We start from the raw sequence: 23,864 nt of genomic DNA on the forward strand, positions 1-23,864 counted from the left end.
CGCTTATTTTTTTGTTAGCCAAAAAATAAAAAGTCAGACAGGAATAACAAAAAAAAAAAAGAAAACTCAGTTTTTGGTGGGCACTTAACGTGTACTTTTGCCGAAGTGTTTGCAAGTAAGCAGGGTTTTTTTTTTCTGTTCTTCGTTGGGGGATTTTTTGTTTAATTGTGGACAACTATTTAGAAGAATGGGAAGACGGGAAAGAAAAATTATCTTTCAGACAGAAGCAAAAATTGCTTTGAATTTCTTTTGTGTGAGAACTTGCTTTTTTTTTAAGAAAAGAACTTGCCTTGGTAAATTTGAGATGAAAATAATTTTATGCACGAAATTTGATTTTACAAGAACTCTTACCGGGCGGACTTTGCTTGTCCATCTTGTTATTTTGTTGAAAAATAAATGCGGTGCATTTTAAACGAGAAAGAGGTGTAGCAGAAACAAATAGAACTCTTTTTCTTGTGCATCAGTGCTTCTCCTGACTGTGCGATATGGCACATACTGACCAATCAGAGGCATAGCGCAGGGACCTTCCTTACCCCCTAAGGAACTCTAACTGCTTCCGTTCCGGACGACAAAAACTCCTCCCTTTTCCAGCCAGACGCCAAAAGAGAGCGGATCTGTTTCCTCACTCTCCCTCTCTGCCTACACCGGTATCGACGATTCCCACTTGAGAATAACTACCGGGCAAAGGCAGACAAGTTTCATCCGAGTTATATCTTTTGGGCATCTTACCCTGACTCTCTTCAACAAACCTTTTCCTTGTTAAGTTTTACGAAGTTGTTTGTTCGTTTATTCAGTAGCTTGTGTCGAATTATTTATTTTATTAGGGAGTGCCCGAAAAGCACTAACTCAACTCCCTAAAGAGGTGTCATTGTGTTTTATTTCTTTTTTATTATTAATTTGTTTGGGGCAGAGGAATTTAATTTCTCTTAAATTTCTTTTCTCCTACACCCTTACAAATAGGACTCCGCCGGAGTTCTTATAATTCGTAACCCTGCGCGAGTTCTTATAATTTGTAACCCCGCCTGAGTTTCTATAAATACACAAATTATGAAGCCTCATCTCACAGGATTAAAGAAAAAAAAAAAAAAAAACTCAGACTCTTTCTGGCAGATTGTCGAGGACGTATCTTTGGCCTGGTACGAAAAACACGCAGGCTATGAATTGCTGACATTATGGTTCCGGTATGAAAGAGGAGAGGTTATGAGAGCGGCACGTGGTTACTGTGTCACATTTTGACATTTTTGTTCGAGCGCCTCTTACCTGACCATGTGTCAGACTTGGTATTCTTCAAAGAAGTGAATAAATCACTACATAGCATTAGTAACAGTAAAAATAGCAAATGTCGTGCAGATTAATTAAAAAGATCTCTCTCTCTCTCTCTCTCTCTCTCTCTCTCTCTCTCTCTCTCTCTCTCTCTCTCTCTCTCTCTCTCTCTACCAAATTTTTTAATCCGACTTTTCTCTCTTCCTCTCTTTTTATTCTTTTCCGAAGTGTATTTCTATTATTTAGCTTGTAGATTACCATAAGAGGATTTCCCAGCGTTACGAGGTTACATTGTTTATGACATTAAAAAATAAATAAATAACGACTCAACATAAAATTCCCCGTCCGATATGATAACGCACTCTGTCCAGCAGTCCAGTCCAGCACTCTTGTATCCAGGTAGCAAAATAATATAACAATCCGGTCGGCGGTCGGCATACAGGCGTGACTCTGCACATACAAACGACCCAATAAATAGATAGGTATGACACATTACCAAAACAGTGTTACGGAAGATAATTAAACGAAACTGAAACGACATCTCCAGTCCAAGATAAGTAGCCTTCCAAATGAAAACATAATTATCATACATTTTTTTATTGCTTTTTATTCCATCCCTTCTTTTTTTTTTCGCTTCTTTCTTTTTTGTTCTTTTTCCTTCTTTCTTTCTTGCTTTCTTTTTTCTTTAATTATTTACTGATGCTGGAAAAATTATTATTCAAATAAATAATTAAAAAAAAAATATTTCTTATAAAGAAAAAAGGAGAAAAAGATTTTAAAGTTTAAACTAAAATACTTGATAATTAAATTGAAAGACTGCACCCGGATATGCAGGGTTTGTAATAAGATGGACAGCACAGCGTCCGTAGTGGCAGGTACCCTAAATTACAACTACTACAATTGCATCATTAATGATTGTCGCTGTTCGGATTGACACGTGCCCCGAAAGGTACAAAAAGGCGGACCGCATCCGATACGGAATCGGTGAGTGTTTATTGTTTAACCACGTCGCTTTTATTCTCTCCTAATTCAATATTTTTATATTAATCAAATTGTGTATGTCTATGCGTGGTTCTCGTCTTTGCGTGACTTATACATCATCATCATCATCATCATCATCATCATCATCATCATCATCATGTATTCACAAACCATCATTAAAGATTGCCTTTTGAGAATAACTTGTAGTGTTCCCTGGAGTCTGAGTGACAACAAGTCTTACCAGATTTCTAGTACATTATATTGTTTAAAGCAAATTAGGTTAATCTATCCCTGGTGATGGATCCAGAAGGTGGTGGTGATGGTGGTGGTACTACTACTACTACTACTACTACTACTACTACTACTACTACTTAATCGATTATTCATGGAAATCAATATGTAATAATAGGATTAAATAAGAAAACGAACTTTTTAAAACCCAATTTATGAAAAAAAAAAAAGTAATTTCATTCTGTAATAAAATTCACAGAGATTCATTTTTTTTTATATTGGAGTAATCACTTATCAAGGCTCGAAGGCCACTCAAGGATAAGAATGAAAGATGGTAGTGTAGTAATCGTTAATAGTGTTGTAGATTGGATACAATTTGATTATTTAAGGGGAGGGCTCAAAAAGAACTTGTTTACATTGGACTTGGAGGTTGCCATATTGTAATTGGTTGAGAAGCAACAGGCGAGCAGTTCTAGGAAAGAAACTTTGTTCATGGAATTTGTGTTTAGATTTAGGCACAGATAGAGAGTGAGGGAATTTTTTGTAGTGGTTGTAGAAGTCGAGTGCTTTTTGTGAAAGTTTGGCAAGTGAGTAATCATAGATTGGAACTCATTCGGTTTATCTGTAAACAAATCAGTCATTTTAATATTCTAGTACTAGTTAAAAAAAAAATTTTTTTAAACAATGAATTATTTTGTGACACTTCCAAATTTGAAAGAAATTTGGAAGCGTTTAAACTGTCGAATAGAATTCATTTCTGATTTCAAAATTCTAAGTGAGTCATGTCTTAAAATATTGTAAGTTTAACTTTCAATTTTATAGGGATTAAAACAAGATTAGCTTAACAAAAGTAGTTATAATTTTATAACAATTTGGTTAAACTAACTAACCAAACTATATTGTAAGTAATAATACATTTAATTTTCAGATTCCTATTTATAAAAAAAGAATATTTATTTAAACAAAACAAAAGGCGAAACAAAAATGAAAATAAGAAGACTCCCGGGCAACGCCTAGTATATACAATTAACTACTTTATAATAATTCCTCCCTATCCCTATTTTTAATGCTGTGATTTGTTAAGTATATCGTTTCTTGCGGCAAAATCACGTTCACAGACTGGTTCCTGTTAGATCACCAAAGTTAAACAACGTTGAGTCTGGACAGTACCAGATGGGTGTCAATTTGGGAATACCAGGTTCTATGTGTGGGATGATACGGCAAAATCGCGTTGATACACCTGGTCGCATTAGATCACTGAAGTTAAGCAACGTTGAGCCTGGCCAATACTAATTGAATGATCATTTCGGAATACCAGGTGCTGTATGTGCTCTTCATTTATCTGAACATTGTTTCTAGTTTTCCTGGACTTTCCACTTCAACTAGAACCAAGCAAGGCCAATTCAAGAGAATTGTGGTTGGAGATCGGCAACTCTTGTTTCAAAATTGACTCCCCTGCACAAACACCCTTACACGGTGTATTCATTGTCTCTTAAGGCCGAACGGAGCCCCGTAATCGGTTCTTCTATATCTTCTTAACAATCATTCTTAATTTAGAACAAGGAGAAATTCCTGGTGTTGTCAGGGATTTGAATTCATAGAATAATTGAATATCTTACTATTTACATGCTGCCAAAGGGGTTATCAGTGTGGTAAAACAGTAACAAATCCAACTCTATCTTTATTCTGGCTTGCATTAACACTAGAATTTCATATGAATTTACAACTTTTGTCTGTCACTTGTCTTTGACTGTTTACTTGTTTAGTTTTATGGCATATCAACTCTTTTCAGATTATTTAATGCCGAATTCAATAAATGTGAGAAAAAGTTTTCATGTTTCAAGTTCTTTATATCTTCAAATATTTATTTATGGTGTTTAGTTTGGTTGTTTTGTAGAGGAAGATTTTTGCTTTTGTTTTTGACTTTGTAAAACATGATTGAGTTTTGCAAAGAGAAAGTTTGACATTAATGTTTAGTGCATTTTAGTTCAGGCAGCCTGTATCATAAGCAAACCTGATCTTGTAGCACTTGTCTATTTGTTGATCACATATAGGCTCCAAAACTACTGGACAGAATTACACTCAGAATAGTCACAAAGAATCATCAAGATATTTACTTAGCTTTCCATGAAGTTAAAGTTAGACACAAGATTATTTGAAGATTATTCAGCTGCATAAAAATGCGCACTTTGGATTGGAACTATGGAAGTGATGTATTAACTGACTAACGACAACGGACAAGAAAAAAAAAATACAATCCACACCCAAGATGTCCATATCAAAACGGAATTATATATATATTTTTTTTCAAAACTGACTCCGAGCAGCATATTTAGTTTTCTACAGACTTCACCAGACCCATCCGCACATAATAATCAAAGAATCTCACTCACTCACCCCACCTCTCCTTTCTGCTTTTGGGCCAAGGGAGGCAAGTCACAAAAGAAAAGAATTTAATGACTCACATACAAGCTTTCTTCATCCCATATTCACATTCCTACGCACTAGCAAAAGTCAGACGAACAGAAACTGCTACTCACAGCTATACATACATTAACATGAACAAGGTAAACCAACATACACATACATATACACAATGAAACCCTGCCAAATACTCACATACATACCTATAATTGCCCGATTGAAACACACTGGTGGGCGAAGAGGTTAGTCATATACTATTTAAGATACACCGAATATTCTAACTTCCTATGATTTCCTTGAAAGTGAAACACATTGGATTTATGGAAGCATAAAGCATATCTATTTTTGTCTATGAAAATTAAACGGGAAATAACTCTCATAGCTTAAAGGGAAAACAACTCTCACAGTTTAAATAAATTCACTTACTTCCGTTTTTAAAGCCAACTGGTATAGGCTATAAATTAAATAAAAAATAAATCAGCATTAAATAATATTTCTAAATGGAACAATTAAAAGAATTCTATTATGACAAGCAATAAAATGAAGCTAATTATTAAAATAATTTTTTTAAATGGAATATGCAAATGAGGTTACTTCTTGAATGTAGATTTCCTTTGAATAAATTTTATATGCAGAAATCAAAATGGGATGAAAGTCCGTTTTCAGTATGAAAATAAATTTGTGATTTGTATATATTAATCACAGGAATACGACTTTATTATAATATATATATATATATATATATATATAAGTGTACGTGTGTGTGTGTGTGTACATTTCCCTACACAATAACTCTGTCAATTTTCAGTCTACAGACTCGAAATTTGATATACAGGATATTGAGATTTGGGAACATCTCTGTGGTCGGTTTTCGGCGAGAAATTTGGCTTTTTAAGGGGTCAAAGTTCCACGATTTGACCTTTGAGAACTCTACAAAACTCCTCTCACAATTTGGGGTCTACACACTTGAAACTTTAGATATAGGTTCATTGGACATGGATCTAACTTAATAACTTAATTTGAGCCCCAAACAATACATTTTAAGGGGTCATAATAGGGGTCAAAGTTTTAAAAAATTTACCGCTTTTTTTTTTTTTTTTTTTTGCTCAACATACACCTCCAAATACCCAGGCAACGTCGGGCACCCATGCTAGTATATATATATATATATATATATATATATATATATATATATATATATATATATATATATATATATACATATATATATATATATACATATATATATATATATATATACATATATATATATATGTATATATATATATATATATATATATATTTGTAGAAATATATTTTCTTATAATATATATCAATCCTTATTTAAGAAGCTCAATGTAATTACAGAGCATTATAGAGAATAAATGACAAAGTTATATTCCAAAATTCATGATGTTGACCATCTTATAATTTATTCCTTTAATTCAGTTGACTTATACAATTCTATACTGTCAAGAGATGAGTTTTATTTATTAATTTGTTTATTGCGGACTATTATTCTCATCTTTTTTAGAAGAAAGAAACATTGGATTGATCAGCCTAAAACAGATGAGGATAACAGTCCGCAATAAACAAATTAATAAAAAGAAAAAGATTTTGACATTGACCATCTGACTATGAGATAAGTATGGCCATCTTTCAGTCTCACTCGACATTAATCTCTTTCTTTCTTACAATAAATTTCTCTCAGTTATAATGAGGAAAACAGAAAGTGAACCTTGGCTTTACTCATAACTCTCGCTTCCATTATTTTGTCCTTTAATCCTCACATTCCATGAGCGATGTTTTTGACAGAGGGGGAAGAATTGCTGTTTTCTGAGTCAGAATCTATCCATCTGAAACTTGTCTGTGGCTAATTTTTTTTAACTTGAAGTATTTTTTTAACTCCCTACATACAAAGTCAGCATGACTTGTCTCGAGTGATATTCATAAAAGAAAAAAAAAAGGCTCCAAGTGTCAATATCGTGATGCCGTCTTATAAGGATGACACGAGTTGGATTTTTTTAATCTCCAAACAACCAACCCAAAGTTTGTATATTAGAAAACTTTAAAATAAGGAGTCGGGCTAGGAATCAAATATTTTAGAATTCAAGGATTCAGAGTCCGGAAGTTTTGTAATTCTAGAAGTTAGAGTTGGATGAAATATCTTTTGGTTCTGTGACTCTGATTAAATGGGAATAGAAAGGGTAGTTTAGCTTTATTTTCCACAACCACATAACTCCGGTTTCTCTATTTTGCCTTTTAATCCTCTCATCCCATGAGCGATGTTTCTGACAAAGAAGAGCGGGGAGAGAATTGCTTTTTTATTCATCAGAATCTATCCAACACTTAGCGTTGGCTATTTTTTTGATTTTGAAATAGTAGTATTCTTTTAGCACCTTACGTCAAGTGGCATCATGTCTTGTCTGGACCGATTACGATAAAAAAAAAAGAAAAGAAAAACATATGTCACTAGCGACTTTCTCTCTGATATAATATCCTGATAGCTTTAATTCTACACTTTTTGCTTCTAATGAAATTTTCCACTACTCTAAATTTTTGTAGAAAAAGTTCCATTTAGAATATTATTTTTACACACACACACACGTATAATCTAGCTCGTAAGATAAATAAGCTTTCTGGTGACGTGTGAGTGTTAGAAAGAAAATGGCCGCTGTGGTCAAGTTTTATGTAAAAACTAAAACCGAAAGAAATTCTTACTTCATATATAAATAATAAACACAATTGTAAAAAAGTTTCTTTGTTATTGAACAAGGAAATCTATTTTGTGAACATTTCCCTTTCCAACCATCAATTGACTGCGAATAACGGTCTAATGTGCATGGTGAATTACAGATTTCATCTCTTTCCAAGAATTGTCTATTAACGAACGCTTGACAATCTGTTGAATCATTTCAAATTTTTTAGACGGCATCATGACAACTTGGAATATTGTTATGTCTTCAGTTCATGTTCATAAACATCAATTACAAGACTTGTTGGAAACTTTCTAAGAACTCAGCGGCCATTTTCTTTTTAGACCGTAGTGTTTACACATTACCAAGCTCTCTCAGCGAAGAAAATAAACATTTTGTTTCCTTGGCTTATGTTGGACTTTGCTGACACTAACATTCAAGAGTTTAGTAGTCAACATCCGATTGACTATAGTTTTAGGAAGAAAGCAATAATTCGTTTTTTAATTAATAGTATTACTTTTTTTGTGCCACTTTGTATATCATGGCAAGATATAGTTGTGGTTGTTGTTGTTGTTATTGTTGTTGTTGTTTTTAAGAGGATTAGTTCATCTGTTTGAGTACACAAATACCTAAGCTATGTCTTACTTAGGTAAATCGGCACAGGAAATCTCTATCTCTGCTATTACATAAAAAAAAACTCTGTGTGTGTGTGTGTGTGTGTGTGTGTGTGTGTGTGTGTCTGTCTGTCTGTCTGTCTGTCTGTCTGTCTGTCTGTCCGTCTGTGTGTGTCTGTGTCTGTGTGTCTGTGTCTGTGTGTGTGTTCGTTTTTTATAAACTCCATGCCGGCTAGGCTGATTTTTATAAAATAGTTATTTTCATTTTCAATCATATCTCTTTCTGTGTACAACTTCTCCAGGCATCAGGAGTCTTGATATATCACATTAGTGCAAACGTTTTGTCTGTTTGTATTAGAATCATTTTAAGCGTGAATCAAAAGAATAATACATTTAAAGGTTTTCGGCATAAAAATACTTTCATTGTACATGTGAAATATTGGAATGAAAAGTTGCTTGGAAACATAATCAACACATTTATGAACAAGCTCAGAATAAGCCTCACATTCTTAATTTTTTAGTTCAAAGATTATTCAATACGAGCAACAGTAGAGGGGGGAGGGGTTTGCCCAGTCATAAAATACGTTCAAATATATTTTCATTCATGCCGATTTCATATTTACTATTACAGAGACAGTTTTCTATTGAATAATATATATATATATTAAGTAAAGTGATTTTCAATTTAAAAATTAAAAAAAAATTTTTTAAATTTAAAAATCAGATTTTAATTAAATTAAAAATCAGTTTCATAAGAAGGAACAACAACAAAGTCAATTATCTGTACGATCGTTTCGGAAATCCGTGCTTTTTATTTGTGGTATACATGAAGTTATGTAGAACAATTATATATAGTTCTTTTGGTAAGCACGGTCTCCTCATCAGCAAATTTAGGAGGATTTTTATTGAATTTAAAAGACACCATAAATAAACCTAGCATTAAAAGTAAGGCAGATGAATCTTTTAGTTTTTCTTTTTTTGAAATCAGGAACTGTGTTTAAAGTAGTCATTTAGATGTTTGCTATCTATATATATTTTATATATATATATATATATATATATATATATATATATATATATATATATATATATATATATATATATATATATATATATTAGAGAACTGTAAAAGTGGTGGACGGATGTTGTTGAAATAGACATTTGGCGAGATTATTTACGGGCGCCGCTCCCATGGGTCGATTGGTAGAACTGCTGATTGTCAACGCGATGGTTCTAGGTTCAATGCTCGGTTGGGAGAGGTGCTACTCTATCGGCACTGATGAGTTGTGATACAGGACTGTATGTTGATGACTACAAATATATATATATATATATATATATATATATATATATATATATATATATATAAATTTGTTTCTTATTGTTGAGCACTTTCAGTTGTAATAAAGTCAGTCAACTTAGCTAATATGCGCAGATCGTCATATAATTTTAAGATCACTCTGACTGACGCTAAAAGCATTTAATAAGAATAAATGTTTAATTTCAATTGTATCTCTCACGGTTTACGGTAGCCTAGTGGTTCGGGTCCTTGCTAATGAAGCCAGACATGACTTCTGCTGCCAGGGTTCGAATCTCTTGACTTGTGTTAATTGTGACACCCTGCACTGATGATTTCCATAAGGATGAAACACTAGTGTCTGTGATTAATAATTATTATAGTATATATATATATATATATATATATATATATATATATATATATATATATATATATATATATATATATATATATATATATATAAGGGGGTTAGCGCAATTTTCTGTAGAGCAGAGTGTATTTTAATGTTATGGTAAAAATACTAATTTAATTAAAATAGAGGAAAAGAATAATGTTCGTTGTAAAGCTGATGTATCAAAGCTCAATAGGCAAATACCCTAGAGCTACTTTTATATTTGGTAAGGTGATTGATAATTTATAATAAAAAATTAAAATTAAAATTTAATTTTAGTTTTTAATTTTAATTTTGAATTATAAATTATCAATCACCTTACCAAATGTGTATATATATATATATATATATATATATATATATATATATATATATATATATATATATATATATATATATTGTACCGATTTTAAAACTAAAAAAAATGGCTTGGGTGCCATCAGTTAGATTTGAAACCAAAACATTTCACGCTCAAGACACATTCCCTACTGTTTGAGCTGTCGACAGATAGATAAGAAAGATTTAAAATTAAATCACTTCAAACTATGAATTAATTTGTGCATGCGCAAAAGTAATAGAACTATGTCGGCAAGTTGAAATTAATATTTTGCATTTCAATTTCCAACATATTTCTGTACGCGTTATTTATCCACCCAAACATTTTACTCATTATAAACCATCATTGGTGTATGATTACTATCCCCCCCCCCCGCTCCACATTTGTCCTATGTTAAGAATGGTTTTCTTGTTTGATTATGCCTAATTATCCAGCCAAATGTACTGCAGAAACCAGAAGTCAAAAAGAGCAGACAATCTTGAATATAACCTGAACTTCTCTTTCTGTCTTTATTTTTCTAATCTTATTCTCTTTTTTTATATAGGCAAATGGGGACGAGCTGTTCAGGCAGGAGCGGTCTCTTTTGTGACGAACATATAGAAACGAGGGTCAGTATATACATTATTACAAGGGTTGTTCAAAAAGTAAAGCCTCTTAATTTTTTTAACTCCAAAAGTTGAAAACCTACGAAGACGGGAGTGGTACAATTAAAACGGGAGATCTTTTTTACTCCAGAATTTGACTAATGACTACGGCTGGGACAACAGAATACTCTTTTCATTCTTTTGACTCTCGGGTATATATCCGACACAGTTAGACACACTTAATCAACTGAGAACCACATCCGTCTATATAAAAACATATAAGATATTAACAGATATATACTCAAGAGTCAAAACAATGAAAAGAATATGCTGTTGTCCTAGCCTTAGTGATGACTCAATGATTAAAAGAAAATGCAGTTTTTCACCAATTAATTAGAGAAGGTGTATTTTTTAACTAAGAAAGGTGTATTTTTAACTAGAAAAGGTGTATTTTAACTAGAAAAGGTGTATTTTAGAACAAAGAAGGAAAATTTGCGATCATTTTTTTTTTTTGTTTATTTCTATTTATTCTAACAGAAAGTTAGATGCAAGATGTGTTTTAATGTGAAAGTGCTTCAGTCTCAAGGAATTTCTTGACTGAAAATGACTTTACTTGACATGGACGATTTAAGTTGGCTCCTTCTGTAGAATATGCATAAGATGTCTGCCAGATGGATTCCCAGGTTGCTCACACCATTCCAGATGCAAGAACGCGTTGAGTGCTCGAGGATGAATTTGAAGATGTGCCAAGAAGATGAGGCAAAGTTTTTCAAAAGACTGATTACACAGGATGAAACCTGGGTCCATCACTATGATTTAGAGACCAAAGCCCAGTCAATGCAGTGGAAGCACTTGGACTCACCACCTCCAAAGAAGGCAAGGGTGCAGCCCTCCACTGGCAAGGTCATGCTCACAGTCTTCTGGGACCAGGATGGAGTAGTGACGACAGATTTCCTGGCAAAGGGTACCACAATTACAGGAGCCTATTATGCTTCACTTTTGAGGAAATTAAGGGAAGCTATCAAAATCAAGAGGCAGGGCAAGATTAGCAAAGGTACCCTCCTCCTGCAGGACAACGCTCCAGTCCACAACTCACATGTCACCAAATCAGAAGCACGGGAGTGTGTGTGTTTTTTTTTTTTTTTTTTTTTTTATTACATTTTCACCCCAAACAAGGCACATTGCCACTTTGGTGTAGGGGGCTACTATCAGGGGCAACAACTACTGGGGTACTATGTAGGGATTTGGGCAGCAAGATGTCAGTTCACGTTGCACTTGAACTTCTGCACGTCAATAGAGTTGGGGAAGCAGGGTCCTGGAATGGAATTCCAAAGTCTAGCGGTTCTGGGGAAGAAACTACTGGAGTAGAAAGATCTTTTACATCTAGGGATCTCTACGGTGTTGGGGTGGGATTTTGCAGCCTGTCGGGTCTGTCGAAGGTGTTCACGTCGTGGGGGCACAAGTGCTTGCAGTTCGTTAGAGCATTCACCATTAAAATACTTGTAGAACAGGTAGAGGGATGCAACGTTTCATCGAATGGACACAGGCTGAAGCTTAGATGCCAGTTCAGGGCCTATAAGATTTGCGACTCTCTTTTAAACATTGTCAAGGAGCCAGAGACTAGTAGCTGATGCACCAGCCCAAATATGACAGCAATACTTCATACAAGGGGGAATGGTTGCCTTATAGAGGTACAAGATACTTTCAGGTGTTAGTAGTTTTCTAGCACGGTAGAGAGAGCCCACCTTCCTTGCAGCGGCTGTGGCAATGCCTTCAATGTAATTGTTCCAACTCATGTTTCCTGTGAACGTTAGGCCAAGGAGTTTGAAAGATGTACTCTCAGATAAAGAGTCGTTGGCCATTGCTATATGTGGTAGAGAAGGTTTCTTGTAATTATTGAATGAAACTAGTTTAGTCTTTGCGGCATTGGACGTGACCATCCATTTTTGTCCCCATTCCACTACAGATTGGAGGTCATCCTCTAGTGTTTCTGCCATTTCTTTAGATATGTGTTCATTTGTTTTCCTGTCGTGCCTGTTATAGAGTGTGGTGTCATTAGCATATATACCCATCTCAGAGGCAATTTTGTCGGGGAGATCATTTATGAATATCAGGAATAGTAGAGGTCCAAGGATAGACCCCTAGGGCACTCCCGCATTTATATCATATTGTTTAGATGTACAACCGTCGAGGACAACCTGGAATTTTCTCTTATCTAAGAAGGATTTAATTATGTTAAGTATTCTACCAGTGATACCATAAGATCTAATTTTCCTGAGGAGACCTTCATGCCATACCCTGTTAAAAGCCTTAGATATATCTAGAGCTACCACTTTGCCCTCCCCCGCTTTGTCCAGTGAATGGTATATACGTTCAGAGATTATAGTTAGGATGTCTGCTGTGGAACAGGCTTGTCTAAATCCATATTGTTTGTCATTCAGAAGTTTACCATTTGTAAGGTGATGGACTAGAGCATGGTTAATTAAGGTCTCAAATATTTTGGCAAAAAGTGGGAGGAGGCTAATGGAGCGATAATTTAATGGGTCAGTTCTTTCGCCAGAATTCTTGAATACTGGTACCACAGAAGCAGTTTTCCAACAGCCTGGAAAGCAAGATTGATTAAGGCATTTGTTGTAGAGTTTGGAGAGAACTGGAGCTACTTCGGCTGAGCACTTTTTTAATAGCACAGCTAGGATGAGATTGGGTCCACATGCTTTTGAAGTGTCAGGGTTTTTTATGATAGCATGCACCTGAGCAGGGGTGATTTTCAGATCATCTAGCGTGGCGTCTGTCCACATAGGAAAGTCAGGTAGGGGGTGGTTGGAAGGGTCCCGTGTGGAGTTTGAGGCAAACCGACTGGCAAGCATGTTAGCCTTTTCGATTGCTGAGCAAACAACCTCGTGATTGTTGGTTAGTGGGGGAATTGTTGATTGCCAATTATTTACTACACTGTTGTAGATTTTCCAGAAGTCATGAGTTCCTAGTTTTGTGCTTCGATGCGTTTTTTAGTGGTTTCCGTAAATTCTCTCTTAGCTGTCGCTATTTCTTTCTTAACGTTATTTCTAGCTTCTATGTAATTCTGTCTGTTTGAACTGAATTTATGTTGGTTAAATCTGTGGTATGCATGTTGCCTTGTAAACCATTGGTGAGAGTGGGGCTTTCTATAAAATTTTCGCATGGGAACATGCGCTTCGATTGCAGTTTTAAACCATTCAGTGGTCTCGTTTGCGCACTGTTCAGCAGGAAGAGAAAAAATATTTCCCTATGGAGCATCTCTGATAAGATCTCTGATGGCTACCCAGTCAGCCTTTTTATAATATCTCATTGTTTTGAGCACTGGCTCTTCAGTTTTGGCTCTAGAGTTTAGGACGATTTCAACCATTATCACTGCATGATCAGCATTCCCAAGTGGGCTGTCGGCATTCGTTATACAATCATCAGGAACTGTGGTCAAAAACAGATGTAAAAGTGATGCGTGTTGTTCTTCCTGGTCAGGGAAACGGGTTGGAAATGTAACAATTTGTGATAGGGAGTGAGATATAGAGAAGGTATGAGTTGTGCTGCCTGCATCTGTGTAAGTAGAGAATCCAAGTCAGTTTTTGTGGTGGACATTAAAGTCACCAAATATATGTACTTGTGCGCTAGTGTCAAGGGAGAGTGCTGTGTCTATGCTGTCAGAGACTTTGTTTATTATGGTGCAGTCCTGGGTCAAGGGACAGCGGTAGAGAAAGTAAAAGTAGCTAATGTTGTGTTGCATGATTAGTCTAAAGCACATAAAGGCTTGATCATCCGATTCTAGGTTTGTTTCTCTAGTCAAGGGAAGGATATTACGAATGTAAACTCCAAGTCCGTGCATGTCTGTCAGAGTCCTTACGGCAGAGTGGAAGATATCCAGACATGTTAAAGTAGTTAGAGGGGATGGGGGAGTGTAGGTTAGTCTCACTTAGTGCTAAGATATCCGGGGTATTTGTTAGGAGAAATGCTTCAACATCAGCTAAATTAGTTCTAAGCCCACAGATATTTGTGAATGAGAGCCTCAAGGGAGGAGGCAAGTTGGATTTGTTTGACCCTAAGCCTGGTTTAAGCTTATTTTTAGATTGTACTATCGTTATATTTTTTTTAAAGAGTTTCAGTTTAGGTAAGGGGGAGCTGAACAAGAAGTTATGCAAAGATCAGACATGCATCACAAGTAGACCATCAGCTGACCTTTCTCCAACTAGGACTGTGACCCCAGGAAAGCCCACCAGGGATGAGTGCAGGGTCCCTTTCCATGCGCGACATGGCACTACAAATATCTAGATATTATACAACTATTGATGGAGCAGCCGCTCTAAGCGTTACCAAAGTTAGTAGTTATGAAATCCTGCCCCATCCTCCCTACTCTCCTGACCTTGCACCCTCTGACTTTCACCTCTTCCCAGCCATGAAGTTGGTTTTGAAAGGAAAGCGTTTTCCAGATGATGCAGCCTTGATTTCTGAAGTCGTGTCGTGGTTGGAGGACCAACCTGGGGTGTTCTACAAAAACGGTCTCTAGAGCTGCATCAAACGATGGGAGAAATGCATAACTCTGGGTAGTTCCTATGTAAAGAAAGACTAATAACTGTGCCGTTTCGTTGCTCTACTGATATGGGAAGTGGGTCAGAGCATTACTTATTGCACGCCCCTCGTACACAGCATCCTGGATTAATGCAGAGCATGCACAATGGTCTGCAATTTCCAAGATAGTGAGAACAGTTCATAAGCTGGAGCTAGGTTTGATGTAAATTTTGATGGTGGGTAATCATATCTTCAGCTGGTCTCCTGGGCGTCTTCACCAATCCTGGAGTAGTTCTGAAACTATTGTTTTGTGGATGAACAAGTAAAGTCACCTTTTTAAAAGAGATGAGTTTGGTGAAGGGGGATGATCTTACCTGGCATTCTGATTTGTTAACCGCCTGAGGCACCCATCCTGATGAATGCAGACGGGCCTACCTGGGCAATTTTTACTGGCCAAAATCCTCTTGCTTCTGAAATCCCACTTTCTGACTCTTGTGTGAAGTCATCTCGTTCTGGGAGTGAGATAAATAACTATATTATTTCGTGCTTATTTTATTGCTCCAAATAAAATAATAGGAAAAGTTATGAATATACTTCCACTATTGGTGAAAAATATTAGTATACACGAAAATATATCATTGTATCTGATAGCTCTGTTCAAACTTTTTGACTTAACATTCATAGGCATCATGAACTGGAACAAATACATTAAGGACATTGCCAATGCTGCTGCAAAGAATGTGAGCTCCCTCTATCATGCTAGAAAATTATTCCCACTAGAGAATCCTATAACTTTACAAAGAATGAAGTATTGCTTCCACATCTGGGTTGGTGCATCTATAGCAGTGTCAGAAATTTCGTGAAAATAGTGAATAATTCCACCCCATCTTTCCAAGCTTATAACTCCTCGAAAAATGTAATTCAAGCCCTAATTTTTTTTTCAATTAAAGGAGTAAGGACCAAGGTTTTATTTAAAAAAAAAACAAAACAAAACAATGTGTTTTTTTTTTTTTAAAAAGGTTTTAAACTTCGGACTTTACAGGTAAATTTCTAAAAAACTGATTTTTTTTTTGTTTTAAATTTGAATATATTATTTATTGACCTTTTCTCTTCAATTTGTGATATATAAACCTATTAAACATAAATTAATTATTTACTTTTTAATAGACATTTCAAAATGAGAGGCGTAAATTATTCGACCCCCTATCTTTCTAAGCTTATAACTCCTCGAAAAATGTAATTCAAGCCCTAATTTTTTTTTCAATTAAAGGAGCAAGGACCAAGGTTTCATTAAAAAAAAAAAAAAAAGACAAAAAGAAAAAATGTGTTCTTATAAAATAAGGTTTTAAACTTCGGACTTTACAGGTAAATTTCTAAAAAACTGATTTTTTTTTTTTGTTTTAAATTTGAATATATTATTTATTGACCTTTTCTCTTCAATTTGTGATATATAAACCTATTAAACATAAATTAATTATTTACTTTTTAATAGACATTTCAAAATGGGGGGGCGTGAAAATGGGGGGGCGTGAAAATGGGGGGGCGTGAATTTAAAAAAAACGTTTGTCTAAAATATTATATTCGGTTTATTGGAAAGAACATAAAATTTCACATTGACCCTGAAAATATCGTAAAAATAGAATCAATAGAAAAATTTTGATAGATTTTTAAAATTTAAAAATTTAAAAATATTGAGTTTAAAAATTGAAAAATATTGAGTTCGGAAAATTCATTACTGTTTTAAAAAAAAAATAAAAATATTTTTATTACTTTTAAAACAACTGTAATAGTTTATTTTGGAAGTATAATCCATAAAGAAAATAAATAACCCACTTTTAACAGAGAAATTACGAGATTTTTATATTGTATTCGCAGTTTCGTGTTAGGGGTGTCAAAAATTCCTACAAAAATTCTGATACTGCTAGTGCATCTATCATTAGTCTCGCCCTTTTAGATAGGGTCCAAAAAATAGTTTCAAATGTAAGCAAGTAGCGAAATTCCACCCCTTCACTGTTGAACTTATAGCACTTGTGCCCCCTTGACGTATACTCTATAATCCTGACTAATGTGGTAAGCATCAAAATCTCACCCCTTCTCTGTTGTGGTCCCTAGATGCTGGAAAGCCTTTTATTATAATAGTTTCTTATCTCAAACTACCAGAGTTAAGAACCTCTTATTTTTATTTATCTTTTCTGATGAAGCAAATATCTAACGTAAATGTCATTAATTTCATCATTTAACTTCTACATATTCTGTTGAAAAGTAACTATAAAAATATAATAATATGATAATATAATAATATTTATCATTGAATTTAATTATTTATAAGATTTTCTCACAAATATTTTCGAAATCTGCAACCTTCTCATTTTATGGAGTCAGGAACAGCCACTCCATATCAGTAGAACATCTATTGGGGCTAATATAATAGGTTTGGGAAACTTACTGCATCACTCTTGTTGCGTAACAAAAGCCTATTTTCTCTATCTGTGCCTAAAACTAAACAAAAAGTCCATGAACGAAATTTCTTTCCTAAATCTACCCATCTGTAGAACACAATACTTTAAGGCTGCTTTCAGGCTAACTATAATATTGTTGTTTTCAAGTCCACTGTAAACAACTTTTTGCTGAACCGTCCTCTTAAATAATGAAATTCTACCCAGTTTTGGGATGCTATCTTTGGAAGTTATTCCGAGGCATGAATTTGCCAACACAGAATGTTGTCCTTTGATGTCAGAGGTAAATACAGTGGCCAGCGAAAAGGCGATGGTTGGACAACAGCAAGGCTAACGTCTATGCTTTAAATATCACAACATTTGGTCAATAATTGCAATGCCTGCACAGCAGCCATCAACACCAACAGTAACATGAAAAGAAGATGTCTACCCCATGCAGCTGTGAACAGACGATGCCAAACTGTGCAGTAGTAGTTTTACCATTACCACTCATCATGGTGTTATCTCACCGGCCATTTTACACTCGAGAGGCCTTTGGTACTTTGATAAGTGGTTACACCCTAGTAAAAAAAAAACAAAAAAAAACAGAAAAGAAATAAAATTTATTTCCTGAATCTACTACTTCTGTTTTTGTTTTTTCTTTTGAAAAAGTAGAAAAAATGTTTATATCAGCTTTTATATATTTTTTTTAATGTCAAAAATGATCATTAGTAGCCATGGCTTGCAACCTTTCTGCCAGTAACAAGGCATATAAGAAAAAAGATGAATCAGTCTTCTGTCATAAGTCAACTAGCAGGATAAAATTCATAAATATTAGAAATCATTGTAAAGTGAAATAGCTAAAGCCAAAAGAAGGCATACCAAAATGATAAGAAAACGTATTGAGTTGCAGAAATTATGAATTTATGAAAAATTTATAAAAGTGTGCTGAACAATAGACATTAAACAATTTTCCACTATCCAATAACCATGAGGTCATCTGCATAGCAACCAAGTAGGCTGAACTTAGATTCCATAAACTACTCCTTCCCAAATTTACCTTTATGAATAGAAGCCACACTCTTAGATCTAAAAATTATCCCTTCTCATGTTCGTGATATCATAAAAAACCTAAACACCTCTAAAGCATGTAGACCTGAATCCATACCTACTATATTAATAACAAAATGCTCCACTGAGCTAACCCTTTTTATTTCCAAATTCTTCAATGAATGCCTTGGTGAATTTTGCTTCCCTGTTTGCTTGAAAATTGCCGTTGTTGTACTTCTCCCCCCCTGTAATAAGACATATAAATAAAAAAAATGAATGGAATGATTATCAGTTGAAAGATGTGACTATTAATTAACTATGAAATTATGTGACTATTAAAAATAATTAATAGAATAAACTATGTTTTGTTGTGAGGCAGGGTTATTGCCTGATGTACCTCCATTTGAGAGAGAGAGAGAGAGAGAGAGAGAGAGAGAGAGAGAGAGAGAGACAATGCTGAAGGGGGCTATACAGGAGTTTTTTTCTCCATTTATATTCTACTTTTTAGGAAAGCTCAATTTTACTCACATTAAATGACCTTGTGTCTAACTTTACCATCATACGAAGGCAAGTAAATAAGAACACAAAAACAATTTCTGATCATTTTTTACAATGCTTTAATAAGGGATTAACACATAAACACAGTTAAAAAAGATTAATCCCGTTCGTTTAATCTGCTTTTCATATAAGATTCGATCTTTGAGGGTCTTGGGGTACTTTGAGATTTTTTGCACTTGTTAAAGGCAGTTTTGTGGAGTCAGATTTATAAGGATGATAAGAGTTAGATTGTTTAATCTCCAAAGAATTGACAAATAGTCTGAATATTCCAAGGATTTAAGGAGTCAGATATTTCAAAGTCAGCGTCAAAAGTTTTGTAATTTTAGGAATCTGACTTTGATTAAAAGAGTGCAGAAAGTGAACTTTACTTATAACTCCATCTAACATTCATTGTTGGCTATTTTTGATCTGGAAATGCAATAGCATTTTTTTTAGTTTCTTACATCAAATGAAAAAAAATTCCAATTTTAATAAAGCCGTATTGGAAAGCTATTTTTGCAATATTTTTACACTTTTTATCTACACTCGATTGTTTCTTTATGTTTTTAATTTTCACATGATCTTGTTAGCCTTTCCCTACTCTACTGATATTTCTATTATGGTAATTGCTTGACTGAACATACATTCCTCGCCTTACCTCCAAAAGACATTCAGCAAGAACTCATCTCCCTACCAACATTGCAAAGCACTCTCCTTTCTTCCTCTGTATATCCAAAATCAAACAGAAGTTTTATGAGCAAAGTTTCTTTCCAAATACTTTTTACATGTGGAGCACATTACTACTAAACCTAAAGCCGGTGATTTGTCCTTGCCAGTGACTTTAGGTATGTTTATATATATATATATATATATATATATATATATATATATATATATATATATATATATATACTAGAATAATATACTCAAATATAGACTATACTTAAATAATAATTATTCTTTTATACCTATAGATACGAGTGTTTCATGCTTACGCAATCATCAGTGTAGTAGGCGAAAATTTCTGCCAGTTGGGAGATTCAAACTCAGCCACGAAGCCACCTTTGACTCCATTTGTTAAGCATTTACTTCAAGGCCAGCAAACAGTTGCTATGGGAATGAAGGGAAATAACAACTTATAAAAGCACAATTCGGATGCAGACATTAGACAATCCAGAGTGTTCAAACGAGTGGAAGTCGTGAATATTTAATTAACACTAGTTGACTGCCTCTTAGTTTATATTTCCCAGTACCTATCCTTAAGTATTCTTAGAGGCTTACATATATATATACATATATATACATACATATATATACATATATATACATACATATACATATATACATATATATATATATACATATATATATATACATATATATATATATACATATATATATATATACATATATATATATACATATATATATATATATTTGAATCACTTCTAAACTAATTAATCTATCATTATAAGTTATGGAATATATAGGCAACACGGTGAGTAACATGGACACATTATTTTGATGTAAACTTTACTATTCATAGTTTTTCCCTACACACTACAATATGTTTGTTTTCAAGTTCAATTTCAACAAATATCTGTTGTCTTATAAATAAATCATAGTTCTCAATTCTTTCATAACACTGTCCTATCATCCTACTGTTGGAGTATTGTGTCCAGGCCTTTGGTTAATATTCAATATGTAATATCCAGCATCATAAGAGAGGTCAACGACTGCCTACTCGTATGGTGCAGTGTCTATGAGATCTGCTTTATGGAAGCCGAATCAAGAAACAATCTTTTCTCTTTTGAGTGCTGACCATTATTAGGGGAGATGACGACGTTAAGTTTTTGCAACTCTTGCAGCAAGATGTCGACGTTTTCCTATATGCATCATCTGGTATTCTTAAATGGTTACTGGCCAGGCTCAACATTACTTACTCATGTATGATAACAGTACTTCAACTTAGGATGACTAGCATCAAATCTTTCCTATACCATGTGATTAAATTGACCAATCAGAGTTCTATCTCTCAGGTTTTAAGCTGATCCTCAAAGATCCTGACGCATCAATCATACCTAATAACTTGTTGCATCTTACAAATTATATCTACACTCAATTTTAAAAGTCTATTACTGCCAATATGACACTTTTTTTTTGGAAATATTATTATGAAAGTAATATTAAATTTGAAAATTACGAAAGCCAAAATATGCGCTTTTTTTTTTCTTTCTTTAAATAAAATAAATGATTTACCGTTAAGATATGAAGCAAGTTTCGATTTGGTTGAAATTTTTCAAACAATTCGTTTTTTGTTAATCATTGTTTTTGTAAGTCTTTTCAAGTGCGAGCTCGTGACTCCTATGACAATGTTATAAAAATAGATGGCACATTGTATTTTTTAAATATCGTTATGAACTGAATATTAAAATTTTTATTTAAGAATACCAAAACCAAGAGAGATTTTTAGATCTCCAAAAGGAAAAATAATGTTTAACAAAAAAGAAATTTCTTGAAAAACCCGCTTCATATGCTGTGTATTTTGGTCTTGTTCTTATCTGAACGTGTATTATCTAACTGCTTATTTAATGGACTATCGTTCTCGTGCCCTAAATGTCTTAACAACCCATGACTCATCTAGTATTTTAGGTGCGTGCATGTCAACATATATACATATACATGACGACATACCTGTTTCTGCTAGCTGCTTCTGGGAGCTTCTTCAACCATCTTGGGGAGCTAGACCTGTTTTATTGTTGTGTAAATATTTAGATCATATTTATATTTATATTTTCCTTATTAATTAACACGCCATATTATCTGTGTACATTGTGTTTGTTATATAGAAGACTGTTGTTCTCGTGTCCTAATGTCTATCTTAACTCGGCTAGTCTTTATAAGTGCATGCTTGTTTCTCAACATATATGTATTATCTAACTGCTTATTTAATGGACTATTGTCCTCGTGTCCTAAATGTCTTAACAACCCGTGACTCATCTAGTGTTTTAGGTGCATTTCAACATATATGCATATACAGATAACATGACGACATACCTGTTTCTGCTAGCTGCTTTTGAGAACTTCTTCAACCATCTGGTTTAAGGGAGATGCTTCACAAGACTTGGATCAAGACGTTGTAAGATTTTATTCACTCCCAGGTATTCGTCATAGCAGAAGAGAGTGATCAGTGAACTCTCGGCCTGTGGGTTTTTCTATGTCTCCATTCTGAAACCATCCCCTTCCTCATGGAGAGATCCATTTTAGCCCATCTGTCTTCCTCGGTGTCTCAGAACAAACTCAACTAAAGTTAACTCAACGTACTCAAATCGGAGCACCTGACATGTCATGTCCAGCGCCTGCTTCATACTTCCTGTGCAAACTGACTGGTCAAACAAGTTTGATACATGTCACAACATGACCCTTTGACCGTTTCTGCACCTGAATGCTCGCTCAACTTATTGTTTCTCACGATTCAATCTGATCTGTTCTTCAGATGCTGCACTTCTATTTCTTGTTCTCTTTCGATGAAGGAGAAATCCTTCACGACTGAGACAATTTTTATTTTTGTACCTTTTCTCCACGTTAAAAAACGACCTTGGTGTCTAACTCTGTCCCGTGGGGAGGCATAGTAAACAGGTACTCTGCTAGACAGATAGATAGATAGAAAGATAGATAGAAAGATAGATAGATAGATAGATAAATGCTTTCTACTCGGCGTTGCCTGGCTATTACCTAACATATATCTTTGAAGAGAAATAAATATTTATTTAAAAAAAACACACACAAAAAGCACATATCGTTTTACTGTACTGTGCTGAAGCGGCAGTCACCCTAGACAGGTTGAATTGGTTTCCTCGTAAGTAAATTTCATTGGAGCATCAAATTCACAGACGATCCTCAGTCGCATGTATATCCCTGTTAGAGGTGTTGACGTTTTCCTACATACAACATCTGCTATTCCTAAATTGTTACCCATCCGGTATTGGCCAGGCTCAACGTTACTTAACTTCAATGATCCAATATGTTATATACATATCGTTTTGGATTTCTTAAATTATAAATTTTAATATACATCTTTTTTTGTTTCATTTTCTTATTTTTTCCTTTCTAGGAACAGAAGGAAAAACGTCTTCGGAAAAAATATGGGAATATCCCACTAGAAGAAGTTACAATCTACAAGACAATGCCAACTCTTGGATTAGCTTTTGAAGGTGGGGCGACATCTCGACATACCCTCCCAAAAGTTGTCAGTATTCAGGTAGGATTTACTTTCAGAAAATATCTAGGGTTTTACAATTATTACAAATCAGTTAATAAGTCCCAGGTCTGATATATAGACGGTGCCACTAATAAAAGTCCAGGAATTTTATCAAGTTGATAGCTTTGTCGAACACCTGCTAAATGGCATATGTCAAAATTTCAACCCAATTGGAATATCAGTTTACAAATTCTATTTATTTTTACATTATTTTTTTTTTCTAC

At 34.3% G+C, this 23,864-nt stretch overlaps 1 protein-coding gene across 2 annotated transcripts in view; it reads left to right on the forward strand.

Moving 5' to 3' along the window:
- Nucleotides 1-1,504: 1,504 nt before the first annotated feature.
- The window catches only part of LOC145286271 (whirlin-like), a 31,899-nt gene continuing 9,539 nt past the window's right edge, over nt 1,505-23,864 (forward strand). Inside the window, exons 1-3 of one of the 2 annotated variants that reach the window (XM_080135106.1) lie at nt 1,505-2,247; nt 10,782-10,845; nt 23,494-23,640. In XM_080135106.1, coding sequence (XP_079991232.1) covers nt 10,786-10,845; nt 23,494-23,640 — 207 coding nt within the window. In that variant the 5' untranslated portion in view covers nt 1,505-2,247; nt 10,782-10,785. Of the gene's footprint in view, nt 2,248-6,366; nt 6,546-10,781; nt 10,846-23,493; nt 23,641-23,864 lie in introns of those variants that run through there. The other variant, XM_080135107.1, reaches the window with a different exon arrangement.

This window comes from Euprymna scolopes, chromosome 10 (genome assembly GCF_053919585.1).
Source record: "Euprymna scolopes isolate OS-2025 chromosome 10, ASM5391958v1, whole genome shotgun sequence".
Lineage (NCBI taxonomy): Eukaryota > Metazoa > Mollusca > Cephalopoda > Sepiida > Sepiolidae > Euprymna > Euprymna scolopes.